The sequence below is a fragment of the Phascolarctos cinereus genome, unplaced genomic scaffold (assembly GCF_003287225.1).
Source record: "Phascolarctos cinereus isolate Bilbo 61053 unplaced genomic scaffold, phaCin_HiC Scaffold_1;HRSCAF=81, whole genome shotgun sequence".
Classification (NCBI taxonomy): Eukaryota; Metazoa; Chordata; class Mammalia; order Diprotodontia; family Phascolarctidae; genus Phascolarctos; species Phascolarctos cinereus.
This window is the reverse complement of record NW_027555514.1, coordinates 60,923,859-60,936,933: the sequence shown is the minus strand read 5'-3', so window position 1 is coordinate 60,936,933 and position 13,075 is coordinate 60,923,859. Positions and strand designations below refer to the sequence as shown.

General features: G+C 39.9%; 1 protein-coding gene across 1 annotated transcript in view; it reads left to right on the top strand.

The window, feature by feature from the left end:
• Positions 1–13,075, top strand: part of CUNH10orf67 (chromosome unknown C10orf67 homolog) — a 105,552-nt gene that overhangs the window by 71,214 nt on the left and 21,263 nt on the right. The window contains exons 11-16 of the mRNA XM_020978253.1: positions 5,350–5,508; positions 5,928–6,034; positions 6,115–6,174; positions 6,478–6,565; positions 11,426–11,500; positions 11,583–11,658. Coding sequence (XP_020833912.1) covers positions 5,350–5,508; positions 5,928–6,034; positions 6,115–6,174; positions 6,478–6,565; positions 11,426–11,500; positions 11,583–11,658 — 565 coding nt within the window. The remainder of the gene's footprint in view (positions 1–5,349; positions 5,509–5,927; positions 6,035–6,114; positions 6,175–6,477; positions 6,566–11,425; positions 11,501–11,582; positions 11,659–13,075) is intronic.

Here is a 13,075-nt window from a genome sequence, read left to right as displayed (position 1 = left end):
ATGGTGTGCAATCTGATATAGGCTCTACATATACATTCATATTAAACATTCACATTAGTCATGTTGTAAAGAAGAATTAGAACCAATGGGAAGAACCACAAGAAAGAAGAAACAAAACAAAACAACAAAAGAAAAAGAGATCAAATAGTAGGCTTCTATCTGCATTCATATTCCATAGTTCTTTCTCTGGATATGGATAGCATTTTCCATCATGAGACCTTTGGAGTTATCTTAGATCCTTGCATTGCTGAGAAGAGCCAAGTCTATGAAAGTTAGTCATCACACAATGTGGCTATTGCTGTGTACGATATTGTTTTGGTTCTGCTCACTTCTCTCAGCATCAGTTCATAGAAGTATGACACGCCTTCTTGTATATGACATTGTGCAGATGCCACCTCAAACAAGCAAACCAGGACGGCAATTGGGTCTGTACCATACTATTCAGTACTTGATTACCAATTACCTTATATATTATTCTCTAATTGTTCCTTATTCATAAGCCTTTCCTCACTAAACAGATTACAAGCTGGATTAGGACAGTCTGTCACGTCGACTTCTTTTGTAGTCTGCTTAGAACCTAACATGGTAAGGACAAGTAATAAGCTCTCTAAAATAGTAATTGATTAACTGGAAGTTAAATAGAAAATATCTGCATACAGAGGGGCTTAGGGGAGAGGGAGAGATCTTAGTGATGAGACAGAAAGATGATTCCAAAAGTGTTATTTTTTAAGAATTAAAAGGGAGTCAAGCGAAACATCGACAACAATGGTAAGTTCTATTATTTATTTCTTTTATTAAGCATGATTAGGCACAATGTGAACAAAGGAAATGTTTGCAGAGATATAGAAAAAATCATAATTTGTCAATTGCACTGATCATCAGGAGGAGAAAGAAGACATGCTTAGGATATATGTGTCCCTTTACCATGTGAATGTCATTCCCATAATACAGACAATGACTTGTCATTATCCCAGCCTTAGAGGGTAGCCTCTGTTATAAACTGATTTCAAAGCAACCTAAGCATTTGTGTTTTTAAAAAGATTTTTCTCAGATCTAAAAATATCAAAAATGTTTTTAAAAAACACTTTGTTTCTGATTTTGGGTCAGTTAGTAAGACATCTAGACAACATAGTGACTACTGGGCTGGGTTTGGCATCAGGAGAACCTGGGTTCAAATCTCACTCTAATACTGACTGAATGAGTTACTTAACCCACAGATATTAAGGTAACTTCCTAGGACTAACTACTAAGTCATAGATGGGTTGCTATCTGCATTAGTGGAGGGAGTTCTCTCACCAGGATTTCTTCATACTGATGAAATCACAACCCTTCTTGAAAGGGTAAAAGTAGAATATTTGGCCAAATTCTAAAGGAAAATTTAGTAATTGAACTAATTTGCAGAAAAGGGGGGGGGATAAAGGAATAAGAAGGGATACAATCCATTCTGTGGTTCTCTACTCAATGAAAATTATTCTGCTTTATTAAGCTTCACAAAATTTAGAAACCATAGTGTTTATTTCCCAAATAACTAAAATTTCATAGATATGTTTTATCTTAAGCACTTAAGGGACTTGAAAAACCAGTTAATAGATGTTTAGGAAATGTGCTGCTGAGTCATCATCCTGAATTCTTCCCTGCAGTTGATTTTATTTACCTTCCTCCTAGTTCATGAAGTCGTCTTTTTATATCAGCTAATATCACTATTTATTATCACCTCCACCTATTCTTTCATTGTCAACTGTTTGCACCTGTCAATGAACTGACCACATAGAGACCAGTGTGTGTATTCCAGAGAAAGTGGAATGTCAGCAGCTGACAAAACAGAATCATGGCTTAAAGGGGATGGGGGAAAAGGACTCGATAGAATGACGTTGAAACTTTAGTTACAACAGAAGAGCAAACAATATCATTTGTATGTGGGTTGCATGGTGTTTTTTTTAAGAAACATTTTCGGTCTTTGTAAAAATGTCAGTGCTGTAAGGGAGACTGGAAAATTATTTGCTGGAAGATAGATATTGTTTTGCTACAGACTCCACTAACTACAGTTCAGATACGGCATTAAGCTGGATATGGGAAGAGGAAGTATCAGCCAGGAGTTGGTCCACTGTGTATCTGATCAGATTCAAAGCCTTTTATAGATGTGAAGTCATCGATTCCCAAGCCAGAAGGAGGCATCTTAGAGATCACATAGTCTAGCCTCACCATTTTACAGATGACAGTTGAAAAGATTGAGTTATTCCCCCTGATTAGCCTGGAGATCTCTTGGTGATAAAGTTGAGGTGAAGAATTGGCCTTCTTGACTCCTGTATCCTTTCCATTAAACCATGCTTCCTCTTAGTAACTATAAAGCAATTAAACCTTTCTTGGAGTCTCCAGAACAGCATTTCAAATGTTATGTCCTCTGCTTTCAATCACTGCGGATCAATCACTGCTAGACCTAGGGTCTAGGAGGCAGGGGTTGGGGTTGAGGGAAAGGGCTTCCTCTTTTATGGCAAACTCAACTGAGATGTGATCACATCCTTTTCAGCAACTAATGTTGTTTGGGATACAGTGAGATCCCAAGGTTTTGTTGATATAAGATGGATCAGATTATTTCCCTCCCCCCCTGCAATTTCTATAGGTTGAAATTATTAAAAAAAAAAAACAACAGCCCAATTCCCTCTATTAACACAGAGAGAGGTGTTAGTCATAGCCTCTTCTAGGTATGTAGGTTTAATATGCTGACAGTGAATAATCCCACCTCTCTGTATTTCCTTGAAGTTATGCTAACTTACTGGTAGTCAAGTGATGACTAAAGACCAGTAACTCATTCACACTTCAATGACTTTATGAATCTTGAGTCAACAATAGGCTCACAGAATGTTTGAATTGGAAAGGATTTTGTAGTTCATCTAGTCCAGACTTTTCATTTGGCAGATGAAGAAACTAAGACCTAGAGAAATTTTAACTTTTCCAATCCAGTTAGTGGCAGGGCCAAGGCTAGATTTCCAAGGTCTCCAGATTTCCGAGCTAGTGCTTTCCCCACTATTCTATAGTTATTTCCATTGAAGCATGGCTGAGAGGATAAGAAGATATAGAGTAAAGGATGCCTCTGAGCTTGGATGTTATCAGATCAAGTCTCTTAAGTTGCCTTCTTTTAGCTGAGTATGATTCCAGGAGGTCAGAGCCAGCCCTGTATCTCATTTCTCTAGAGGACATGTATCACTTTGGTGGGGGGACCCTAGAGGATTTAAAGTGCTATTTACTAGGTCTTCAATGATCCTAGGAATCCCCAAATGAATATATTCCCTTAGACCTGCCAACCCAAGGACTGATATCAAGAGAGCCAAGGTGGCAGTGTAGGGAGCAAAGAATGTGCCAAGAAGTCAACTGTTCTTTTTTTTTTTTTTGGTGAGGCGATCAGGATTAAGTGACTTGCCCAGGGTCACACAGCTAGTAAGTGAAGAAGTCAGCTGTTAAGACAGAAGTAGGGGTCATAAGTCAAATGCACAGGAGGTAGGAAATCAATCTCAGGGGTTAAGATAGAGCCAAGGGTGCTATGAACACAGTCAAGGAGGAAGAGAGCAATTGAGCTAGGAGAACAAGCAACCACTGCTACTACCAGAAGCTGTGACCTTCAGCCCCTCTGCCACTCTAAAGGGGCCTTAGGCAGTGTATAAAATCAAGGAAAGCCTTGGCCTTTGGTCTTATGAAATTTGCCTTTATAATATGTTGCTAGAGCTGAGTACGTTGATAGGAGGGAGAACTAGAAAATCTAGTAAGACATCATCTTGGCAGAATTACACAGTTCTGGCTTCCTGGGTGGCTTTTACCATCGGTCTTTCTTTGTGTTTCCCTGGGATGTGTATGTGTTTGGAAAAGCCATGGTTCATTGGGCCATGCACCAAAGGGCTAGGTCATGATGGCTGTGTCACGAGGTAAGTGACAACTGCATCCTTAACGACACCTGCAGAGATACTCCTGATTTTCTTGGGTGTGCCTGTCTGTGTCAGAGGTGATGGGACCAGGGTGGTCAGTGGTCACAGGCCCCTGAAAGGTTTGGAACGAGGTAAGTAGTAGTCCAAAGTAGAGACAGGCAAGGGGCCCAGCAAAGCAATGGATCAGCACAGAGGCAGTTATTCAAGGAATCAGAGAACAGAAAAAAGATGGCAGAGGTCAAACCAGCATGGTAATGACATCAAAGAGCAAGGAAAAGAAGGTCAAGGATTCAGAAGACATTGGGGAAGCAGGAGATCTGTGAAACCCTGACAGCATAGGAGGCCATAAGATTAGCACTGAGGCAAGCAGTTGGGACAAGCAGGAGATAACATAAATATTCAGACAATAGACACAGCAAAGAAAACTTAATACCGAGACCTTTTTCTGCACCCAGCCAGGAAAGCTTTCCTGTGCTTCCTGTAGGGGCAAGGTCCGATTCCAGAAAGGATTAGGCGAGCCATTGTTAAAGAGGAAGGCAATAATAGGAGAGCTATATTGGGAGGGGGGCAGGAAAATGACATGGCTGCAGTGGGGAGTGGGGAAGCAAAGATAAGGGATGACCAAATCCAATTGTTCTGAGCCAGAACGACAAGTGGGAATCAGTCCACCTGCTGGCAAGAACTCTCTGTATGGCCAGGATCTGGGCCCATTTCATGAATCCAATGATCCCTAGCAGTCACTTAGCCATATTTTGCCCACTTTGGCCATGCCTTTTTGTTGCTTCAAGATATCATAGGTGTCTCACTAGGTAGCAATGACTTGGGAAGATAGGTCTGAAAGCAAAGACTAGAAAATCCAAGACAATCCAAGGAATGATGAGGGAGATAAGGAGAGGTGACAATCTAACCCTGGAAATGACCCCAAATTAGAAGTCAAGGTGAAACAGCAAGTGAAAGCTGGGACAACGAATGGTCAATAGAGAGCATGCAAATAGCAGTAGAGAGGGCAGAGTAGATCCAAATCGGTGAGCCAGCAGAAGCCAAGAAGTTGGAAGAAACCAGAAGTCTAGATTGAACAACAGGGAGCAAAGTAGTGCACGGGGCGGGAAGATGAATTTTGGCCAACACCTAGGTAATAATGCTGTTTTGTGGAAAAAGTGAGTATGGGAGAAGAGGCACTGGGTTTCAGTATGTCTTGTTGGTCAAACTTCAAAAATGTGGTGAAAATGTTGAGCTTTAGAAGTCCCGTGGAAGAACAAGGAAGTCAAACTCTTAAATACTTCCCCTGACCAAGACTGGGTCAGTTATTGTGATAGTTCAGGCTAGTCTTGTCTTGGGCCTGAATGATCAAGCTTCTCTGCAACTGTAAAAATGTGGCCTCAGTGTTCATAGGAAACTACAATATTGATCTCAGCTTATTTTTTCATTTCAGTTGAGAAGTCAGTCAAGAAGTCAGTCAAGACGTCTGTCAAGAAGTGTGCAAAAAGAAGGTTTTATGAGAGAAGGGACCCCAGCAGCGTCAGCTGCGGCGGCGGCGGCGGCAACGGCGGCGGCGGCAGCAGTAGCCAAAGCCGAGCACAGAAGAGATGAGGTATTACTTTCATCGTTATTAGTAACATAGTTGTCTTTATTAGAGATTTCTAGAGAAAGGCAGAAATATTACTAACTGCACTGAGGGCTAACCTTATGAATAGAACACTGACCCAAATGATGTCTCCTCTCCCCTTTCCGGTTCACTAATAACTAAAATTGTACCATTAGAGAGTTATTTCTTTGGCTTCTCCCACTGTTAAAATGAAGATTACTCTAGGAGGAGATAACATCACACCAAGAACACAGAGGTGAAGGCTGAGACCAGATAACAGATAGATATCCTGTCATTTCCCTACAAAAAGACTTTATGCCCACCTTTTTCTGGTACCCAGATATTTTTACCCATCTTGTTTGTGGATAGCTCTTCATCCTTGTCACTGTGGTTGAGTTAATTTGGCTAATTCTTGGTTGTATTAGAAGCATGATCTAATATGGAGAGAAGAAGTAGACAGTAAACAGTCAATGGAGTTTCAAATCAAAAAGCTGAAGAAGATTTTGGAGATACAGAAAAGACAGTTAAGAAGGTATTGCCCATCGTTAAAAAAAAAAAGCAACTTTGATTTTGTTGAGTAAACTATTTAAGTCCTTTCATTTTTTTTTTCAGTCTTCAAACTGATCAGGAAAGCAAAATGTGGCAAAAGAAATACTTAATTCTAAGGAACAGGTATAGATGATGTTGTACACCCTCAACCTCACTCCTCTGTACTTCCCCCCCCCATTAACTTAGCATATCAGATATTTGACTTTACCTGGTCAAGTCAATTTCCCTATCTGTGAATAGGCAGTTGGAATAAGCGTGCTTAGAAGTCTCTTCCAGTCCTCACATTCAGTGATTCTTCATCAGTTCTGAGAATAACTCACAACTAAGAAAAACATAGTAAATCTATACCTCATTAAGGTAGATATACCTAAAATGAAAGAAATTATTCAATAATATTCTAAATCAAACACTTTCCATCACTTTCAGTTTACATGCCCTCAAGGATGAGATGTTTACCAGACAGTCCTTTGTTCGCCAGTTTGTAACACTTTCCGATGCCTACTTCAATTATCACGTATGTAACTATGTTTTAGATACTCTTTGCCCCTTTTGAGCTCTCCTGTTGGTACCTTTCTGTCATGCAGCTTCTCAAGTGGGTCTTTCCATGTGCATTCATGGGGTGCATATGGATATATAAAAGCTCACTTGCAGTTGTCCTGCCTGACTTTCTCTCTGAAGGGAGAAAGGAGTGGAGGGAGTAGTCCCTGGGACCAATACATTAGAAAGCAGAAAAACTGGAAGTAACTCATCAAGGAAACACAGTTAAGGATATGTCTCTCTAACCTAAATTTTTGAGGCTATGAAATTGAAATCTTCTAAGTGTAGAAGTTTGTTTGGTCAATTTCAGTCAAATAGTCAATTTAGAAATATTCAAGTCATAGGACACAGAATCATAGAAGGGACCTTTGAATTCATCTGGTCCAGCATCCACATTTTACAATTTAAGAAACTGGGGCCCAGAGAGAGAGAGAGATTTACCCAAATTCACATAGGTAGTAAGAGCAGAATTTGAACCTGGTACCCCTGACTCTGGCGCTCTTCCTGATATACCATACTGCCTCCTTTGTGTGAGGTATGTTCCTGTTCCTCACAGGAACATGGAGGTGATGCTTGATTCATGGAGTCTATCCCAGTGGAACAAAAGGTCTGCAAGTTTCCACCATGCTGGAAAAGCTTTAATGACAATTCCAGCAATAGACTTTGCTTTATAGCTAAATAGAGGGAAGCTGGTCACCAGTAGGCTAGCCACTTGGCAGTGAATTATTTGGCCATGGCAAACCATTAAAAATGCCCTGGGTAATTCCCATCTGTTTCTGCAGTAATCGTAGCAAAGTAGCAGAAAAAGGGAGCAAGGTGGTACTCAATAAAAATCATGTTTTTGGCACAGTGCCTTGGACATGGTACACACTTAATAAATGACATTTGACTTGACTGTTAAACATTCACTTAGTTGTTGGTTTTCTAAATATGGGGTCCTTGTCCAATGAATGACAGAAGAAGTGAGTCATATCAGTCTTACCGCAGCCATTTGACCAACAAGAAGTTGCACCTAAACAGATTGTAGACTCGTAGAGTTAGAACTGGAAATGATATTAGAGTTCACCCAGAGACCATCTAGTTCTCTTCTTTCAAAGATGAGGAAACTGAGGCCTGGGGAGATGAAGTACCTTCCTCTAGGTCACCCAGGGCATGAGTGGTTGAACAGGGTTTCAAATCCTGGTCCTCTGACTCTAAATTTAACACTCTCACAGATCCTCCATTGGAGAAGCAAATAAAGGATTTGGTGGAACTGATTAGAAAAGATCCTGATGTTGGGAAACATTGAAGACTAGAGGAAAAGGAGACAGCAGAGGATGAGATGGATAGATAGTGTCACGGAAGCAATGAATATGAGCTTGGACAGACTTTAGGAGACAGTGGAGACTAGAAGGGCCTGGAGTGCTGTGGGCTTTGGGGTCACGAAGAGTTGGGCACAATTGAACAATAATAAAAAATCAATGGTGTCAAACTCAAATAGAAATGAGGGTCACTAATTGTTACATCAGGATACCTGTGGACCCCATATTGACTTGGTTTTAAAATGTAATAATATTATCCATGTTTTATAACATTTTTATATATTTTCTCAAATATTTCCCAATTACATTTGAGTCGGGTTTGGGCTGTACTCAAGTATAGACTGAGAGTTTGACACCTCTGGTCCAGATGATAGTGCAGTTAGTTATATTCAGAACTGGTTGAATGAATAAACTATAGGTAGACAACAGCTTGAATACAAAAGGTCCGGTACTCCAAGTAGACAGCAAATTTAACCTGTGTCTTTAATGTGAGATGGGAGCAACAGAACCTTCCTTACCTGGAATGCTTCAGTTATCTTAAAGAAAGGTCGCGCCCTTAGAAAGCCTTACCTCGATGCCTCATCATGGTGAGGCTGTGACCCTAGTTTCTCAAAGGCTAACAAATGGGGCAAAAGCTTTTGTAGGGTTTTATGCTGTGCTAAAAAAAAGCTTTGAGTATAATCTCAGTAAAGGATTGAATACTTTCTGGGTACAGAGAGTCTCATTGCCAACAGGCAGGCCACTTGCGGATGGATTCTTTGGCCATGGCAACCCATGAAAAGAAAAATATAAAAAGTCCTTAGTCCTCTGCTGCCCCCTTCCACTTTTGCTGTGGTAGGAGCAGAAGAGCTGAAAAAGAGGGTGCTAAAAATGACACATTCCTTGCGACAAATCTCTGTAGTGAAGGAAAACAAATTCCCACGCTGGTTGTGTCAGAAAATGTGTCTCATTCTGCATCTCAGGAGGCAGGTGGCATGCTTCATCAAATCAGTCCTCTGGAACTGTGGTCAGTTAGTCATTGCATTGATCAGAGTTCTCTAGTTTTGCAAAGTAGTTTTTCTTTCTAATGTTGCCATTATAGAAATTATCCTCCTGATTTTGCTCCCTTCTCTCTGTATCAGTTCATATAGGTCTTCCTATATTCTGAGCTTTTCCATGCCCATAGATGACTGTGGACACACAGTCATGCATGGCTCTTCTATGTTCATTCATTTTCTGTTTCCTAAGCAAAGAACAATATTTAATCTAGAGTTACCTGAACTTCAGTACTGAATCTGCTTGGTAAATTAAAAATCCAATCACTCTTGTCTTAGTATTCCTATATCAGATGTCATTTTTAAAAGTATTAAAGTATTTCATTTCCTTTAACATATGACCAAACAGTTAGACTTATTTCTGCTTTGGTAATTTTTCTTCACCAACCCTTATATTCATCAGCTAAGTGTGAATGCCCAGTTAGGAGCTAAATTAATTGGTTGCTGTTAAGATTTAGAAGTTAAAACATCATGTTATAAGTTAATCATGTTATATCTTTCTCAAGAACCCAATAGTCAGTCAGAGGCATAACTTTAGAAATACATATGCCAGATACCTTGACCAAGTCAGTCAAACAGTGTTTTGACTCAGGGATACGAAAAGTAAGCTTGAGGAGAGAGGAGAGGTTTTTAGGTCAAACAGTCAATCAGCAGGCATTTATGAAGCCTCTGTTATGTACCAGGTGCTGTGTCAAGGTCAATTGACAAGCTGAAAAGGGAAGTGAAAGGCACCTGACTTATTGGATTTAAGTTGGCTATGTTCCCAGCTCCAATGTATGCTCCCTCAGGATGTGGGAAGCTACTTCCAGGTCCCAAGTGACTGCTGTTTTTCAAGCTCCTGCTAGGGAGATCACTACCTCTAACTTGGAGTCCACTTTCCTGATGCTAGAATTCTGGGGAAACTAACTGCTCATACAGAGGCACAGTTGTTCAGTTTTGTTCTATAACAGTTTTTTTATGTCCACTGTAATTGGAAATTTGAAGGGATCGCAAATGGACAGATGCCATTTCTTTGAAAATTCTACATGGTCTCTTGTCACCATTTTAAATGAATTATGTGCAATTTTCACAATTCAACAAATAGTAGGCATCTGCTATGTGCAAAGACTGCCAGGTGGTACAATGAATAGAGCACTGGGCCTGGAGTCAGGAAGATCTGAGTTCAAATCTGTCCTTAGACACTTACTAGCTGTGTGACCCTGGGCATGTCACTTAACCCCTATTTGCCTTAATTCCTCATCTGTAAAATGGGGAAATGCTGGAGATAGAAATGGCAAACCAGTCCAGTATCCTAGTCAAGGAAAACTCATGAGTTGGACACACCTCAGTAACAACAACTGTGTGCAAAGTACACTGTACCAAGGAACATATATAAAAACACTGCCCTTGCTCTCAGGGAGTTTACCAAACACCAGAATAATGACACATAGATAGCTAAAAGTCTGTAGTTATCATAAAGAATAGAAGAGGTAGGGAATAGGAATTTCATATTGCTCTGTTGTACTTGTCTTTCAGTGTGTGATGTTTGTAGTACTTTGGCATATGTGCTGCTGTTTCTGAATCCCAAGAAGCGGCAATTTCTTCTTCTTTTTTTTCCCCACTGTGATCCCAGGGATATGGAACTGGTTTGGTTACAGCTTCCTGGGGCCTAGATCTTACTACAGAATGAATCTGAATTCTGACAGCTACAACAGGCTTCCTAAGGCTCCCAGGATGATGTAAAAACAATTTCAAAGTAGAGGAAACGTGTGTGCATATCTTTGTGTGTGTGTGTGTGCATGCATCTTTTTTTTTCTTTTTCTTTTTTTGGTAGGCAATGGGGTTAAGTGACTCGCCCAAGGTCACACAGCTAGTAAGTGTTATGTGTCTGAGGCCGAACTTGAACTTGGGTCCTCCTGACTCCAGGGCCAGTGCTCTATCCACTGCACCACCTAGCTGCCCCAACGCATGCATCTTTAAAAAAAAAATTTTTTTTTTTAAGCAATTGGGGTTAAGTGACTTGCCCAGGGTCACACATCTTTGGATAAGGTAGTATGTCTTATTTAAACTTTGTATGTTGCCCTAATATAGTGTACTCTGCATGTAGCAGATACTTAATGATTGTTGAATTGTGAGTATTGTATATAATCCATATAAAATAAGGATAAGAAACAATGTAAGACTTTCAAAGAAGCAGAATCTGTCTTGTAATTCTTCAAATTTCAAATTCCAGTGGGCATGAAAATACTCCTATAAGCAACACAAAATTTTCTTGGTTTTTCTTTTCTGAACGGTTGGCACAAGAAGGAAATAACACTATGTTTGAGCTAAGCTGTCAATCCAAGGGAACATCTGGCAGCTCCTATCAAAGCAGAACTAGTACTGTCCTACCACTCATTTCTCTATTCCTTGAGTACCAAAGAATATTTTGCATGGATTGTTAGTCTCTTGTTCACAATGCTGATCTGCCATGATCGTTCTGCTTACTAACTCAATGTCCTTTCCATTTTCTGTGCATTCTAGAAAGCAAAGCCCTTATACATACAGCCAAAACGTGTTTCCTCAATGAAAGAAAGGCCACATCAACCTACAGTTTTGGTATGAAGATTTATCTTCTTTAGATGTCTTAAATAATTCAATAACTATTGTTCAACCTTAATAATTGAATATTTCCCTTTAGCCCCATCTAGACAGCAGTAGTCATTCTCAAAACAGTGCCGACTTTTTAATCTTTTCAATGCCCACTACATCAAGAGGTAAGAATTTTTACATACCTTCTAAAGATTTTTCATTTGCTCATTACTATGCAGTTAGCATGCAAGGTAGGTGGTGCTGTGATAGAGCACAGTCTCTGGAATGTGATACATTTCAGTTCAAATCTGCCTGCAGACATTTGCTAGTTATGTGACCCTAGGCAAGTCATTTAAACCTGTGTCTACCTTAGTTTCCTCGTCTATAAGACAGGGGTTGTAATTATAGCACCTACCTCCCAGGATTGTTGTGAAGATCAAGTGAGATAATGTATGTAAAGTATTTTGCAAACCTTAAAGCATTTTATAAAGGGTAGCTATCATCATCAAGATCGTTATTATTATTATTATTATTATTATTTTTAATATTATTATTATTATTATTATTATTATTATTATTATTATTATTCAGGGACAGAAATGCTAAAGAGAGCAATATAGAATGCTAGACATTTCTCTTTGTTCGCTGAAATCAGAGTTAGCCCCTCTGCACAGTAAGACACTGTCCCATTTGGACAGTCTGCTTGAGTGGTTAAATATTTGTTGTTGAATCATTTCAGTTGTGTCCAACGACTGCTGACCCCATTTAGATTTTCTTGGCAAAAATACTGGAGTGGTTTGTCATTTCCTTCTCCAGCTCATTTTATAGATGAGGAAACTGTGGCAAACAGGGTTAAGTGACTTGCCCAGGGTCACACAGCTAGTAAGTGTCTGAAGCTAGATTTGGACTCAGGTCTTCCTGACTCTAGGCCCAATGCTCTATCCACTGCACCACTTAGCTGCCCTTTTGCAGTCTTACTTCCATTTTGTTATTTATCCTGGCTACTGATAAACTTACTATATGAACTAGAAGGAAGGGGGTAGTCAAGGGGACCAGAACAAGATGCAATTATAACACAGCAATTCACTTCACTTTTCTGTGCCTCAGTTTCCTCATTTATAAAATGAGGGGGTGGGGCTAGATAAATTCTGAGATCCCTTCTAAGCTCTAAGGTTCTCATGCTATGATCACTGAAGGAACGAGATGACTGCATGTGCTCCATGGCATCACACAAACTTTGGGGTCTTCAAGCTGATGTTTTCATAGGTTCTGGCTACCATACTAGAAAATAATTTTCTTAGTAAATGTCTTTTCTATTTGCTCCTGAAAAGCCTTTAGAGGGTCATAAAATATGTATTGCAAAGTTCCATATACATGTATGTTGTATCAGATGTTGTAATAACATATTGCAGTATTGTAAAGGGCCTCTGATTTCACGGATGTGGGTTTTCCTTTCAAAAGTGCGGATCAAAATCCATCCACGCTCCCCTGGCCTATGAGACTCTGCTCTGTGCCTTCCCATGAATCATTTAGAAAAGATCCATTGAACATGATGGAAGTCTTTCTCTGGGTCCCAAAGTCATACCCATTCATCCCATTTCC